General features: G+C 51.6%; 1 protein-coding gene across 1 annotated transcript in view; it reads left to right on the top strand.

The window, feature by feature from the left end:
- Positions 1-8,193, top strand: part of Tfap2c (transcription factor AP-2 gamma (activating enhancer binding protein 2 gamma)) — a 9,712-nt gene extending 1,519 nt beyond the window's left edge. The window contains exons 2-7 of the mRNA XM_005392262.2: positions 107-589; positions 700-751; positions 2,232-2,448; positions 3,034-3,152; positions 5,394-5,538; positions 6,650-8,193. Coding sequence (XP_005392319.1) covers positions 107-589; positions 700-751; positions 2,232-2,448; positions 3,034-3,152; positions 5,394-5,538; positions 6,650-6,935 — 1,302 coding nt within the window. The 3' untranslated portion in view covers positions 6,936-8,193. The remainder of the gene's footprint in view (positions 1-106; positions 590-699; positions 752-2,231; positions 2,449-3,033; positions 3,153-5,393; positions 5,539-6,649) is intronic.
- The last annotated feature ends 3,245 nt before the right edge of the window (positions 8,194-11,438 follow it).

The raw sequence follows: 11,438 nt of genomic DNA, 5'->3' as shown, positions 1-11,438 counted from the left end.
CGGGGGCGGGGCGGGTCCCGGGGCGCTCGGCTCCTCTTCCGGACGCCGGCCAGTTCGCAGTAGCAGGGTTTCGTACTAACCGGGTCTGCGCCTTTCTCTCTTCCAGGATCGCCACGACGGGAGCAGCAATGGGACCCCGCGCATCCCCCACCTCTCCTCGGCCGGGCAGCACCTCTACAGCCCCGCGCCGCCGCTCTCCCACGCCGGGGTGGGCGAGTACCAGCCGCCCTACTTCCCGCCGCCCTATCAGCAGCTGGCGTACTCGCAGTCAGCCGACCCCTACTCGCACCTGGGAGAAGCCTACGCCGCCGCCATCAACCCGCTGCACCAGCCCGCGCCCACGGGCAGCCAGCAGCAGAGCTGGCCGGGCCGCCAGGGCCAGGAGGGCGCCGGCCTGCCCTCGCACCACGGCCGCCCGGCCGGCCTGCTCCCGCACCTCTCGGGGCTGGACGGGGGCTCGGTGAGCTCCCGCAGGGACGCCTACCGCCGCTCGGACCTGCTGCTGCCCCACGCGCACTCCCTGGACCCCGCGGGGCTGGCGGACAACCTCGGGCTCCATGACATGGCTCACCAGATGGACGAGGTGCAGGTGAGCCGGGGCGCCGAGGTTCCTGCGGGGGGCCAGTGTGCTCCACGGCCGGCCTCCCCCAACCCCACCGTCCCCCGAGCTTAAAGGAAACTTTGTCATTTCTCCCCCAGAATGTTGACGATCAGCACCTACTTCTGCACGATCAGACTGTTATTCGCAAAGGTAAATACTATTGCGACCCCGACTTGTGAAGTCACCCACTTACCGGCTGGTCGGGGGACCTGGGGGCCAACATGGGACATCCCCTGTGGAGGGGACCGACCGGGACTCGAGGAGGCTAGGGCGTGTTTTCTGGATCAGAAAGGATTTCTTTCCGACTGGAAGGAACAGGGGTTAGGGGCCGTCTGTGTCTGCATTTGTTCCCCGGAGCTTCCTGGGGAAATGGGACTGAGTTCTCCAGGGTCGGAGCTCTGCCTGTGCAGAGTGAGGTGGTACCCTGACTGTGAAAAACAGCCACACGGACACGCCTTGCTTGAGTGATTGGTTTCGTGGCAGTTTAAGCTGAATGAGTTGATGGGATTTTGTTTTTGATTTCAAACACTGTTTTGGGAGGGGCTCCTTCTCAGAAGAGGCTCTACAGTAGCTTGGCTTGCTTAAACTGTCGTGAAGGGAGCAGAGCTTCCAGAACTGCGGGAGGCTGGGTTTACAGGGGAGGAGAGAGACTGGGAAAATTGGGTTAGTTTGAGTAAGTGACTCGTGAAATTTAGTTCCATACGGGCAGGTTTACTAGTCTGGCTGTTTGGGGAAGTGGAGTAGACCTGGATGGACGCACTTTGAGCCAGGTGTGGTGGCACTCCCCTGTAAGCCCAGCACTGGGGAGGCTGAGGCAGGAGAATTGCTGTGAGTTTGAGGTCAGGCTGGGCTACATAGTGAGTTCAAGCCCAGCCTGTGCTACATCGCCCCTGTCTCAAAAAATGAAAACAGAAAACCGAAAACACATTAAAGCTGGTTAAGGTCTGTAGCTTTAAATTGAACGGTTTGAATGGATAGGGGCAGATGGGGTTTGGAGAATAATTGAAAAATAAACTGAAGAGCTGGGTGTGGTGGCACACGCCTGTAATCCCAGCACTCTAATCCCAGCACTCGGGAGGCTGAGGCAGGAGAATCGTTGAGTTTGAGGCCAGCCTGAGCTACAAACTGAGCTCAAGGCCAGCCTGAAATGCACAACGAGATCCTGTCTCAATAAGAAGAAAAAAAAAAAAAAAAACCTGAAAAAATCCTAGTGAACCTTCTAACAGAATGGGTTAGTTTGTATTTTGAACTTTACTATCATCAGTTGGGTTTTGGCAGAAGAGCAGAATGAGACCTGGAGCCTTCGTTGTTCTGTTGAGGGGGGAAATTCATCGTTCATTTATATTGAAAACAAATGGTCTCATTAAACAGCTTATCTGAGAAGCCGGGAACTGAAAACCCTCATGCTTGGGCTCTGCCTCATTAGCTTCCCAAGGTGTTAACTTGTGAATTTCAGATTTGATTTATTTTTGAGGAAAGAATATGACTTCCTAAGCAGTCTGCCTGCAATTCACAGTCCAGAGTGCAGGGGCTGTTCGTCCAGCGCGTGGTTTCCGTCTCTCCCGGTGGTTTTGAAAGGGTGCTTGGTGCTGCACTGTGCTGGTGACCGCCGGTCCTGCTGTCCCCACAGGTCCCATCTCTATGACTAAGAACCCCCTGAGCCTTCCCTGTCAGAAGGACCTGGTGGGAGCCGTGATGAATCCAAGCGAGGTCTTCTGCTCGGTCCCTGGAAGACTGTCCCTCCTCAGCTCCACGTCTAAATATAAAGTGACAGTGGCTGAGGTCCAGAGGCGACTGTCACCACCAGAATGCTTGAACGCCTCCCTCCTGGGCGGTGTTCTCAGAAGGTACGAGGCGAGGGAGGGGCGGGGGGCGGGGGGGGGTAGGTGCAGGTGAATGTGTGAGAGGGCCGGGAGGTATTTTTAACATTTATGTAACTTTTTATACCTAACGCTGAATTCTAATGGGCGCACAGCGAGTCTGGAGTGCATCTCTTCTCTTCTAGAAAGTGCCAAACGGAGAGGGAAGTGCTAACACAGCGCTAACAAATTATCATTTGGTTGGGGTTGGAGTCCCGTGTATGAAGCGGAGCATCTGTACTGAGCAGGGGGGGCTGCCTGGGTTTTGTTCCCCCAGGGAGCTTTTTGGGGGAGCTGTTACAGTTTTACAAGTGCAGATTTATCTGCTGCAGTATAACTTGCAGTGGTCTGTGATTTTTGTTTTTTTTGTTAAGGGAGGTAGTTCTAGGGAAGATTTTGATTTTTTTTTTTAATTATATAGGGATTAATTAGACAAGGAGCCCATGTGACTTTGGCTTATGACTGGAATGATGTAGATAGTTTTTGATGGATCACAGCTTTTGACAGCAGCACTTCTGAAGTATAGGGTCCTCACAGTGCAGCTTCCTGACAGAAGCCCATTTTTTTTCTCAGAGCTAAATCCAAAAATGGAGGCCGGTCCTTGCGGGAGAAGCTGGACAAGATAGGATTGAATCTTCCAGCCGGCAGGCGCAAGGCTGCTCATGTGACCCTCCTGACGTCCCTAGTGGAAGGTTGGTGCTGCTGTGTCCTTGCAGTGGGGCGTTTTTAATTTGTGCTTTGTGTTGTCTTTAAGATTTTCGTGTAAAAAATAAAACACAACCAAACAAACAAACCAAAAAACAACTCTAAAGATGCCGTCACAGGTCGAGGATGAAAGCAGTTTGAATTGTCTCGTTGGGTACTGGGTGCTTACATGCTCTGTTCTGGCTTCCTTGGAAAAATCTTTTAAAAAGAAGTTGGTAGCGGCATGTGGTGTTGCAGCCCTGGAATCCCAGCACTGGGGAAGCTGAACCAGGAGTATTGCAAGTTTGGGCCCATCCTGGGCCACTTAGCAACTCATGGAGACCCTGTGTCAAAATTATAAAAGGTGGGGGGCTAGGGTTGTGGTTCACAGTGGAGGCCCTGGATTTAGTCCCAGTATCACCAAAAAAAAGGTTTTTCCTAAGAAATCACACCATAGGGATGGTGAGACAGTTCCTGCTTAAATGAACCAGGCTTTGAAAGATGGCGGCTGATGATTTGGTAACTCTTTGAGCCGTCCATTACTCAGAAGTATTGGGCCTGGTTTTTGTAGCCGGTGGAATGTCGGGATTGCGGTCAGTACACACAATGGAACTGGCCCGATTCCCAGCTGCTTCTTCCCATCAAAAGGAAAAAGTAATGGAGCCCCTGGTCAGCAAAAGAGCTCCTGTCCCCAAGCATCAGATCGTAGTATGTGGCATTTCAGTTTTCTGAGTGGGAAGCCTTCCCCCCACCTGGAATGTAGCCAAGAATGCAGTACAACCTAAAGAAGGGGCCTGGGAGAAATCAATCATTTTGTTTTTTTTTTTTTAAGCGAAATCCGCAGCGCGTTGTTCCGGGACATGGCACCGTGGGTGGGTGGCTGGCAGGCTGGGTGGGTGCGGGGCTCTGACCCGGCTGGGTGAGCGGGTGCTCCCTGGAGCAGCTCAGGCTGTGGGGGACCTTATTTTCCCAGCCTGTGGCCTGACTAGGGTGCTGAGGCTTGGCCGAGCCCCTCTACCTTCTTAGGAGGGCCTGCGGAGGTCGGTGTGCAGCAAGGGCCGCTGGTGAGAATGGGACGTCCCGCGTGCCTGCGGCACCAATGCTGTCTGCGGGGCTTCCTCGCCGGCCCGGCAGGGCTGCTTGAATGGAGAGGGCGCTGGATAACGGCTCGAAGCCCGAGTCCTATGGCCAGCCATCTGGGTTTCTATGAGACTGTCTGATTGCACTTTGAGCCAGGAAAGGCGCCTCCCTCTGCTCCCCCAATAATTTGGGCAGGGGCAAGGAATGTTCCAGGCTGGTGTTTTGAGGCTCTTTTCATTTCCAATAAGAAACATGCTCCCTGCCTTGTTTCGTTTTTGTTTTGGGTTTGGTTTCTTTGTTTTGTTTGAGGGAGAGTGTCACTACATAGTCCAGGCTGGCCTTGAGCTCACTGTGCACCTCAGACTGGCCTCGAACTCGAAGTGATCCTCCTGCCTCAGCCTCTCGCGTGATTACAGGTGTGCGCCACCATGCCCGGTGCTCTTTCCTTAAAAAGAAAAAAAAAAGAAGACACATACATTCTAGAGCTGTGCCCCCTTAAGTAACAGGGCTCCTTTAAAAAAAAGAAAATGAAGCCAGGCATGGTGCACACCTATAATCCCAGCACTCTGGAGGCTGAGGCAAGAGGATCGCAAGTCTGAGCGCAGCCTTAGCAAGTTCAGCAGTCAGCCAGGACTGCTTAGTGAGACCTGACCCTGTATTCTCAGAACCAAACAGTTTTATTTGGTCAGTCCCTTGAATGTTTTGTGCTTCCGACAGTTACTCTTATCAAGAGAAAGCACAAGCATGTCTGATTCTGCTCATCAGGGAAGAGTGGATTTCTTATAAGCACAGTTAATAATCTGAGTTATTTTTGTTTGTTTGTTTGTTTTTGGTACCAGGGATCGAACTCAGGACCTTGCGCTAGCCAGGCAGGCGCTTATGCCACTGAGCTATATCCCCGGCCAATAATCTGAGTTAAAAACCGAGGAGTCCTTGCCCTTCCCGTGGTATGACCCTCACTCACTTCAGTATTCCCGGGGTACTGCACCGGTCCACGTACCCTGGAGCTCCACCTCCCTGCGGGAGTGTTTGTCCTGGGTATGCTTTCATTTTAGAATGCAGAGTGACTGATAGACAGTGAGTGCAGAAAAAGAGAAGGGACGGTTCACAAACAGGGACCACGGTCATCACAAAATAACTAAATCTGTCACCACTGGTGATGGTTCTAGGTGAAGCAGTTCACCTGGCCCGTGACTTTGCATACGTCTGTGAAGCGGAGTTTCCTAGTAAACCAGTGGCCGAGTATTTAACCCGACTTCATCTTGGAGGACGAAACGAGATGGCAAATAGGAAGAATATGCTCCTGGCTGCACAGTAAGTATCCAGGTTGCTCTTGAAGTTGAGGATTCAGCACAGTCCCTTGCGCTCCAATAAAGGAGCAGTCATGAAATACAACGCAGTAGCAGAAGAGAGGGTCTTTTTTTTTTTTTTTTTTTTGGTGCCAGGAATTGAACTCATGACCTCATGCTTGCCAGGCAGGTGCTATGCCACTGGGCTATATCCCCAGCCCTAATTTCTTTTTTTTTTTTTTTTCTTATTAAGCGACAGGGTTTTGCTATGCAGTTCAGGCTGGCCTTGAGCTCACTTTGTAGCCCAGGCTGGTCTCAAACTTGCAACGATCCTCCTGCCTCGGCCTCCCAGTGCTGGGATTACAGGCATGTGCCACCATGCTAGGCCTCCTAATTTCATTTTTGAGAGAGTGTCTTCTGAAGTTGCCCAAGCTGAGCTAGAACTTTTGATCCTCCTGCCGCAGCCTCCTGAGTGGCAAGATTTGTTGTTTTTTAAAGTGTAAAAATCGGGGAAATCACAGGAGGTTTGAGCAAATTCAGTGTCTCAGAAGCTCTTTAATGTAGCTGTGGAGTTGCTCTTAGGAACCAGCAATGAGTTGATTTCCAATCACATTCAATTAAGAAGAGCTGGTCGCCTTGGGAAAGCAGGTAAGAGGGCAGGGAACCAGCTTGAGCAAAGGGCATGCGTTTTGTGGAGGTGATGATTTTCTGGGTTCCTGATTAGGGTTTATTTGTACCAACATAAACTGTCCCTCAACTTGGAGGTCCTGGTGACCTTGGCCAGCTGATTAGGGTTAATCCTGTTATCTTTTCTAATTGCGGTGGGGGATTAAATGAGATAGTGCTTAGACAACCCTTAGCTCAGAGCCAGGCGCATAATAGGTGCTAAGTGCTGCAGGGTGGTACACACAACTGTCCCATGGGGTCCTGTGCTCCCGGGACAGTTACAGGAACATGATACATTCAAACCAGAGCTGCCTGGCAACGCATGCCTTACGCATCAGGAGCGCCTTAAACGGCTCTCCTTCTAGCCCAGCAGCTCTGATGGAACTTCTGGGTGTCGTTGGGTCCTTGTTCCTCAGTTGGGAAGTGCTAAATAAAACTAACAGGGACCTCACTGACTGTCTTCCTCGCAGGCAAGTGTGCAAGGAGTTCACAGACCTCCTCAATCAAGACCGGACCCCCAACGGGAACAACAGGCCCACCCCGGTGTTGGAGGCGAACATCCAGAACTGCTTGTCTCATTTCAGCCTGATTACCCATGGCTTCGGCAGCCAGGCCATCTGCGCCGCCGTGTCCGCCTTGCAGAACTACATCAAAGAGGCCCTGATCATGATAGACAAGTCCTATATGAACCCCGGAGAGCAGAGTCCAGCGGATTCTAACAAGACTCTGGAGAAAATGGAGAAGCACCGCAAGTGACACTGGGCGGACACAGGGCGGGAGAGTTAGAAGGGCGAGGACTGCGAGATCGATCCCTTCCTGCTCCCGACAGTCTGCCAAGCCCTCGAGCCTGGGGAAGCGCTCACTACCTACCTGATCTGTGCCTGGCTCAATGGCGATTCTGATTTTTCCTCTTGGACTCGTTGATTTCTCAAGCGTTGAAGTATCTTAACTCTGGACATTGGATCCCAAGGTGACAAGTGCTGGGTTTTGCTTTTGTTATGTATTGAGCGTTTATACATTGGAACCCCACTCATCCTTTCCCTCAAAGTGGTGCTTCAAGTTTTAAAATCAATAAACTGCCTGGGCCTCACAAGAAACCATACACTTGGCTGTTGTGATGTCAGATTGACATGAATGACATGAACAGATCGACAGCGTATTTTTTCAGTGTTAAGATACAATGGCTGGTTTTTGCATCCACTACATATTTATCATAAAAAACGAGTATTTATCTAGGTTCTTCAACAATCCCGTGTGCCAGCGGGAGGCGGAGGTTCTGTGTGCCTAGGAGCTGGTGAACGGGTGATATTTGACACACTTTGAACCCCAAGTTCAAAGGGGGCCTTCTGATTTTAGAAAACTTGGAGAAACAAAGCCTGCTGATTTCGTTTTTCTTGTCTTGTTTTAACTTGGAAAGTTAACTCTTTCAATGGGGACCTCTTGCAAATGGACCTGATCCTGTAAGGTACTAAAGCTTTATTTGCATATTTATTGCAGATCTTGATTTTTTTTTTTTTTTTTTTGAGTAAACTTGAAAAGGGTAGGCACAAAGCCTGGCAGCTGCCTGTCGCCCCCGCCCCCCAGTCCCTGCGGAGCTCTGTATTTTGAGAAACAAGTGTGTTGTGTGTACAGATTTTATTTATGCATAATTTAATGGGGTCTGTAAATACTGGTGTACTTCTATGACTTTTTTGAGAAATGGGATTCGATTTTAATATTAACTTTTAATGGTGGTGGGGTAATCTATAACACATCTTTAGACTTTATCGTACGTACACAGGGTATTAAGACTTGAGACGATACTTGGATTGGAAGATTCTATTTAACTGGAGCTCTCAGGAAGCAGTCACTGTATCTCGTTCCCGTGGGCTCATTCCTGAGCTGCGTGTGTGGGTGGAGTTTGTGTGGGTGAGACGGAGAGGTGAAGCTGAACTCTTACTTCTGTAAATGGTCCTCTAATAATTGCTGTGTATGGTACTTGTATAATAAAAGTATTCTCAGTAGAATCTGTGAATGTCTGGTTCTAACTTGATTTTTTTTCAGTCCCTCAGATGAGGGGGCTAGCAGAGCTGGTGGCTGCTTTGAACGGGGGCCTAGTACAATAGGCTGAGCAGGAGAGCTGTGTGTGCTGAGGAGAGACCTGAAATTCCATTTTCTCTCCCTAATGAGGCTGCTTAGTCGCTCTAGGTCTTTACCACCAGTGTGGTGAGCACGGGTCCTGGGAATCAGAGGGACAGTTGGCATCTGAGACTGAGGGTCCAGCTTTTTCTTGAGTTGAACCCAGGGCCTCGGGCACTGGCACCCTGGCTTAGGGCCAGCGTTTGGAGAACAAGGTCTCCTGTCAGGGCCCTCCATGGAGGCCAGTGCCTCACTGAGCTGTCCTCGGTTCTCACGTGACGATGCGGATGGCGTGGACATGAGACCAGGACAGGTGTCCTCGGGCACAGGCACTCCTTGGGCACTGGAAGGCACTGAAGCCAGTACGAGCCGGAGGTGTAAGCTGTGGGTGTAGTTAACGCGTGGAAATTCTCTATCCTTGGGAATGAGCCCCAGCCATCTGCCTAAGGCGTCCAAGCCACTTTACCTGCCTTCCAGCTCTATGCTCCTTAGGGAGCGCAGGAGTCTGACGGGCTGTGGACTCGCTGGACGTTCGCAGGAACCTTGGAAGCCCATCTGCAGGACTGGATTTCAAGTGGAAGTGGCCTGGCACACCCCCCCAGGAGGTGATCACATTCATAGTTGGGCGTGTATGGCCGACCTGCGAAGGGAAGTGGGAGCAAAAGGATTTTCCACACTGCATAAGGCCACCGCCTCCAGTCTGGTCTCATAATTCTTAATTCATAATTTTCCACCATGTGCTCAGCAATTCCTGACTTGGGGTTGGCACTGGATGTCATTAAGTAATTTAAGCCCTGCCAACCTAATACTTTGCTTTTGGCAGCTGGTCCTTGGCCGCTGAACGTTCCCATTAAGTTGGATTTATCTGGCTGATATGTCAGGATCACAAGGGCTTCACTTCGAAGCAGTGAAAGGAGGTCTTAGGTTGGCAGCGATTTCTCAATCAGGGCTTAAGACATTAGGTGTTAAAAGGACCGATGCGGGGGCTCAGGGCTGAAAGGAGAAGGATATTTCTTAGCGGCGGGCTTGCTTTGGGACTAGACGCTGGCTTTTAGGAGCTGTGCCGAATTGCAGTGCAGACAGCGCTCTGGAAATACCCCAAAGTCAACCAGGGATCGAAGTGAGTCATGAACAGGGCTCCTTGTGCCCGGCTCCTGCTTGCTTCTCCTTTACCCTCCTTCCCACTGGAAGTCCAGGGGTGGCCGCTGGTCCCTGAAATAACAGGTTCTTCTGCTGCGCACCTCGGAGCGATGCCAGGAAAGCAGAACCAGGCCCGCGAGAGGACCCTCCTGACGAGGTAGTGGCTTGAGGCTTTTCCACTGCTCTACCTGGTTTATGAAACCGGGGAGTCCTGCCCTCCCGGCTCCAGGCATCGGGAGACCCTGCACTTCTTCAGGAGTTGGAGGGCTTGCCTGGAGCTCCCCAGTGAATGGGGATCCTTGCTGCGTCTGGCTGCGGCACCCTGGCTTGCCCACAGCTAGGCTTGGTTTTCATTCAGGTGCCTGATGGTGAGGAAGAAAGAAAGTGGCTTCCCTTTCCGCACAGAAAGGAGCTCCATCCCACTGCCTGAGGTCTGCTCCTCCCCAGAACTCCTCGGTAGGAGTCATCTGTGGCTGCAGACTCCAGGAACCCCTGTACTACCTGACAGCACCTGGGTTTTCCTTAGTAACTCACAGTGCTGTCCCTTTTCCCATGTGTGTATGGTTTAGGTTGTGGGTTAGAAAGGGACAATTAGTCTGTTTCCCATTTGACACGATTCTAGAACAGCTGCCATTCTGTTTTTGGAAGGCTCTAGTGTCAGGGTAAACCGAGACCTGAAACTCCTGGGTTTAACCAGGCATAGTGGTACACGCTTGTAATCCCAACACTCCAGGAGGCTGAGGCAGGAAGGATCACAAGTTAGAGCCCAGCTGACACTGTCTCAAAACCAGCTAGGGCCGGGTGGAGTGGTGCACGCCTGTAATCCCTGCACTGGGGAGGCTGAGGCAGGAGGATCTGAGGCAGGAGATCGTTGTGAGTTTGAGAACAGCCTGGGCTACAAAGTGAGCTCAAGGCCAGCCTGAACAGCATGGTGAGATCCTGTCTCAGAAAGACCAAAAAAAAAAGGGGGCTAGGGTATAGGTTAGTGCAAAGGCCCTGGGTTCAGTCCTCCAGCACTGCAAAAAAAATAGTTACTGGATTTGAGCGTTAAAAGGTAAAGTGAAGCAAGGTAGGATCAAACAGGTAAGAAACAAAGAGAGCTTCTTTTTCCACACCCACCGCCTAGTTGCCCCGGGAAGCATCGGCTGGTGTGCATCCTGAGGACCCGAAGTGTCTCCAGTCTTTTCCTTTTGCAGCTGGGGACAGTGGCCCCCTGCAGTTCTTCCTCTGCCTCTCCAAGCTGGCGGGAACACAGAGGGTGCGGCTGGAGAGCCCGCTGTCCACCACGCAGGGGAGGCACAGCCTGCGCTCCATTTAAGCGTGTTTATGGGGGTGGAGCTTTCTGTTGGGCCTGCGAGGCCGGCAGTGACCCTTAGCAAAGTCTCCTCTGCCAGCTGAGCGCTGTGGGCGGGAAGGGTTTTCCCCCTGGTTGGAGATAAAGGCCTGCTTTCGACACTCTGGTGCCGCAACGCCCGGATGCAGCTCCCCAGGAGCAGGTGTTGCTCTTGGAGGAGTCTCAGATCTCAGTAGACCTCGGCTGCTCTGCCAGGTGACTGTCTTCACCGGCTTCTCCGAAATCTTCAGGTCACTTCCTTGGGAACCTTAGTGACACCTGGAGCCATAAAAACCTGGTTTTGCCAACGCAGACCACGGTCCCCTCTGATAGCAAGATGCCCCTGGTCGCCAGAGTCTTTCTGTGCCACTAACGTGGGATAGGCTCAGCAGAAACAGAGGACCTTAAAAGGACCTGAAAAGGTTACGCTAGAGACCGTATGTCATGGAATGCTCAATTATTTTTGGCATGGCTGTAAATGCTCTTTTCTGGATAACATCTTGATAGGGGAGATGGGAGGAGGAAAAGCTGGGGACGGAGTAAAGTTGAGAAGGCACAGTTCCAGGGGCCTGTCCACAGCATGGCTTTGTTTTTGTGTTTTATTGTTTTGTTTTTATGTTGGCTTTTTGAGATGGGGTCTCCAGAGTATTGTAGCACAGGCTGGACCG

The sequence above is a fragment of the Chinchilla lanigera genome, unplaced genomic scaffold (genome assembly GCF_000276665.1).
Source record: "Chinchilla lanigera isolate Chin_1 unplaced genomic scaffold, ChiLan1.0 scaffold00044, whole genome shotgun sequence".
In the NCBI taxonomy this organism is placed as follows: domain Eukaryota; kingdom Metazoa; phylum Chordata; class Mammalia; order Rodentia; family Chinchillidae; genus Chinchilla; species Chinchilla lanigera.
This window is presented reverse-complemented; position numbering and strand designations above follow the sequence as displayed.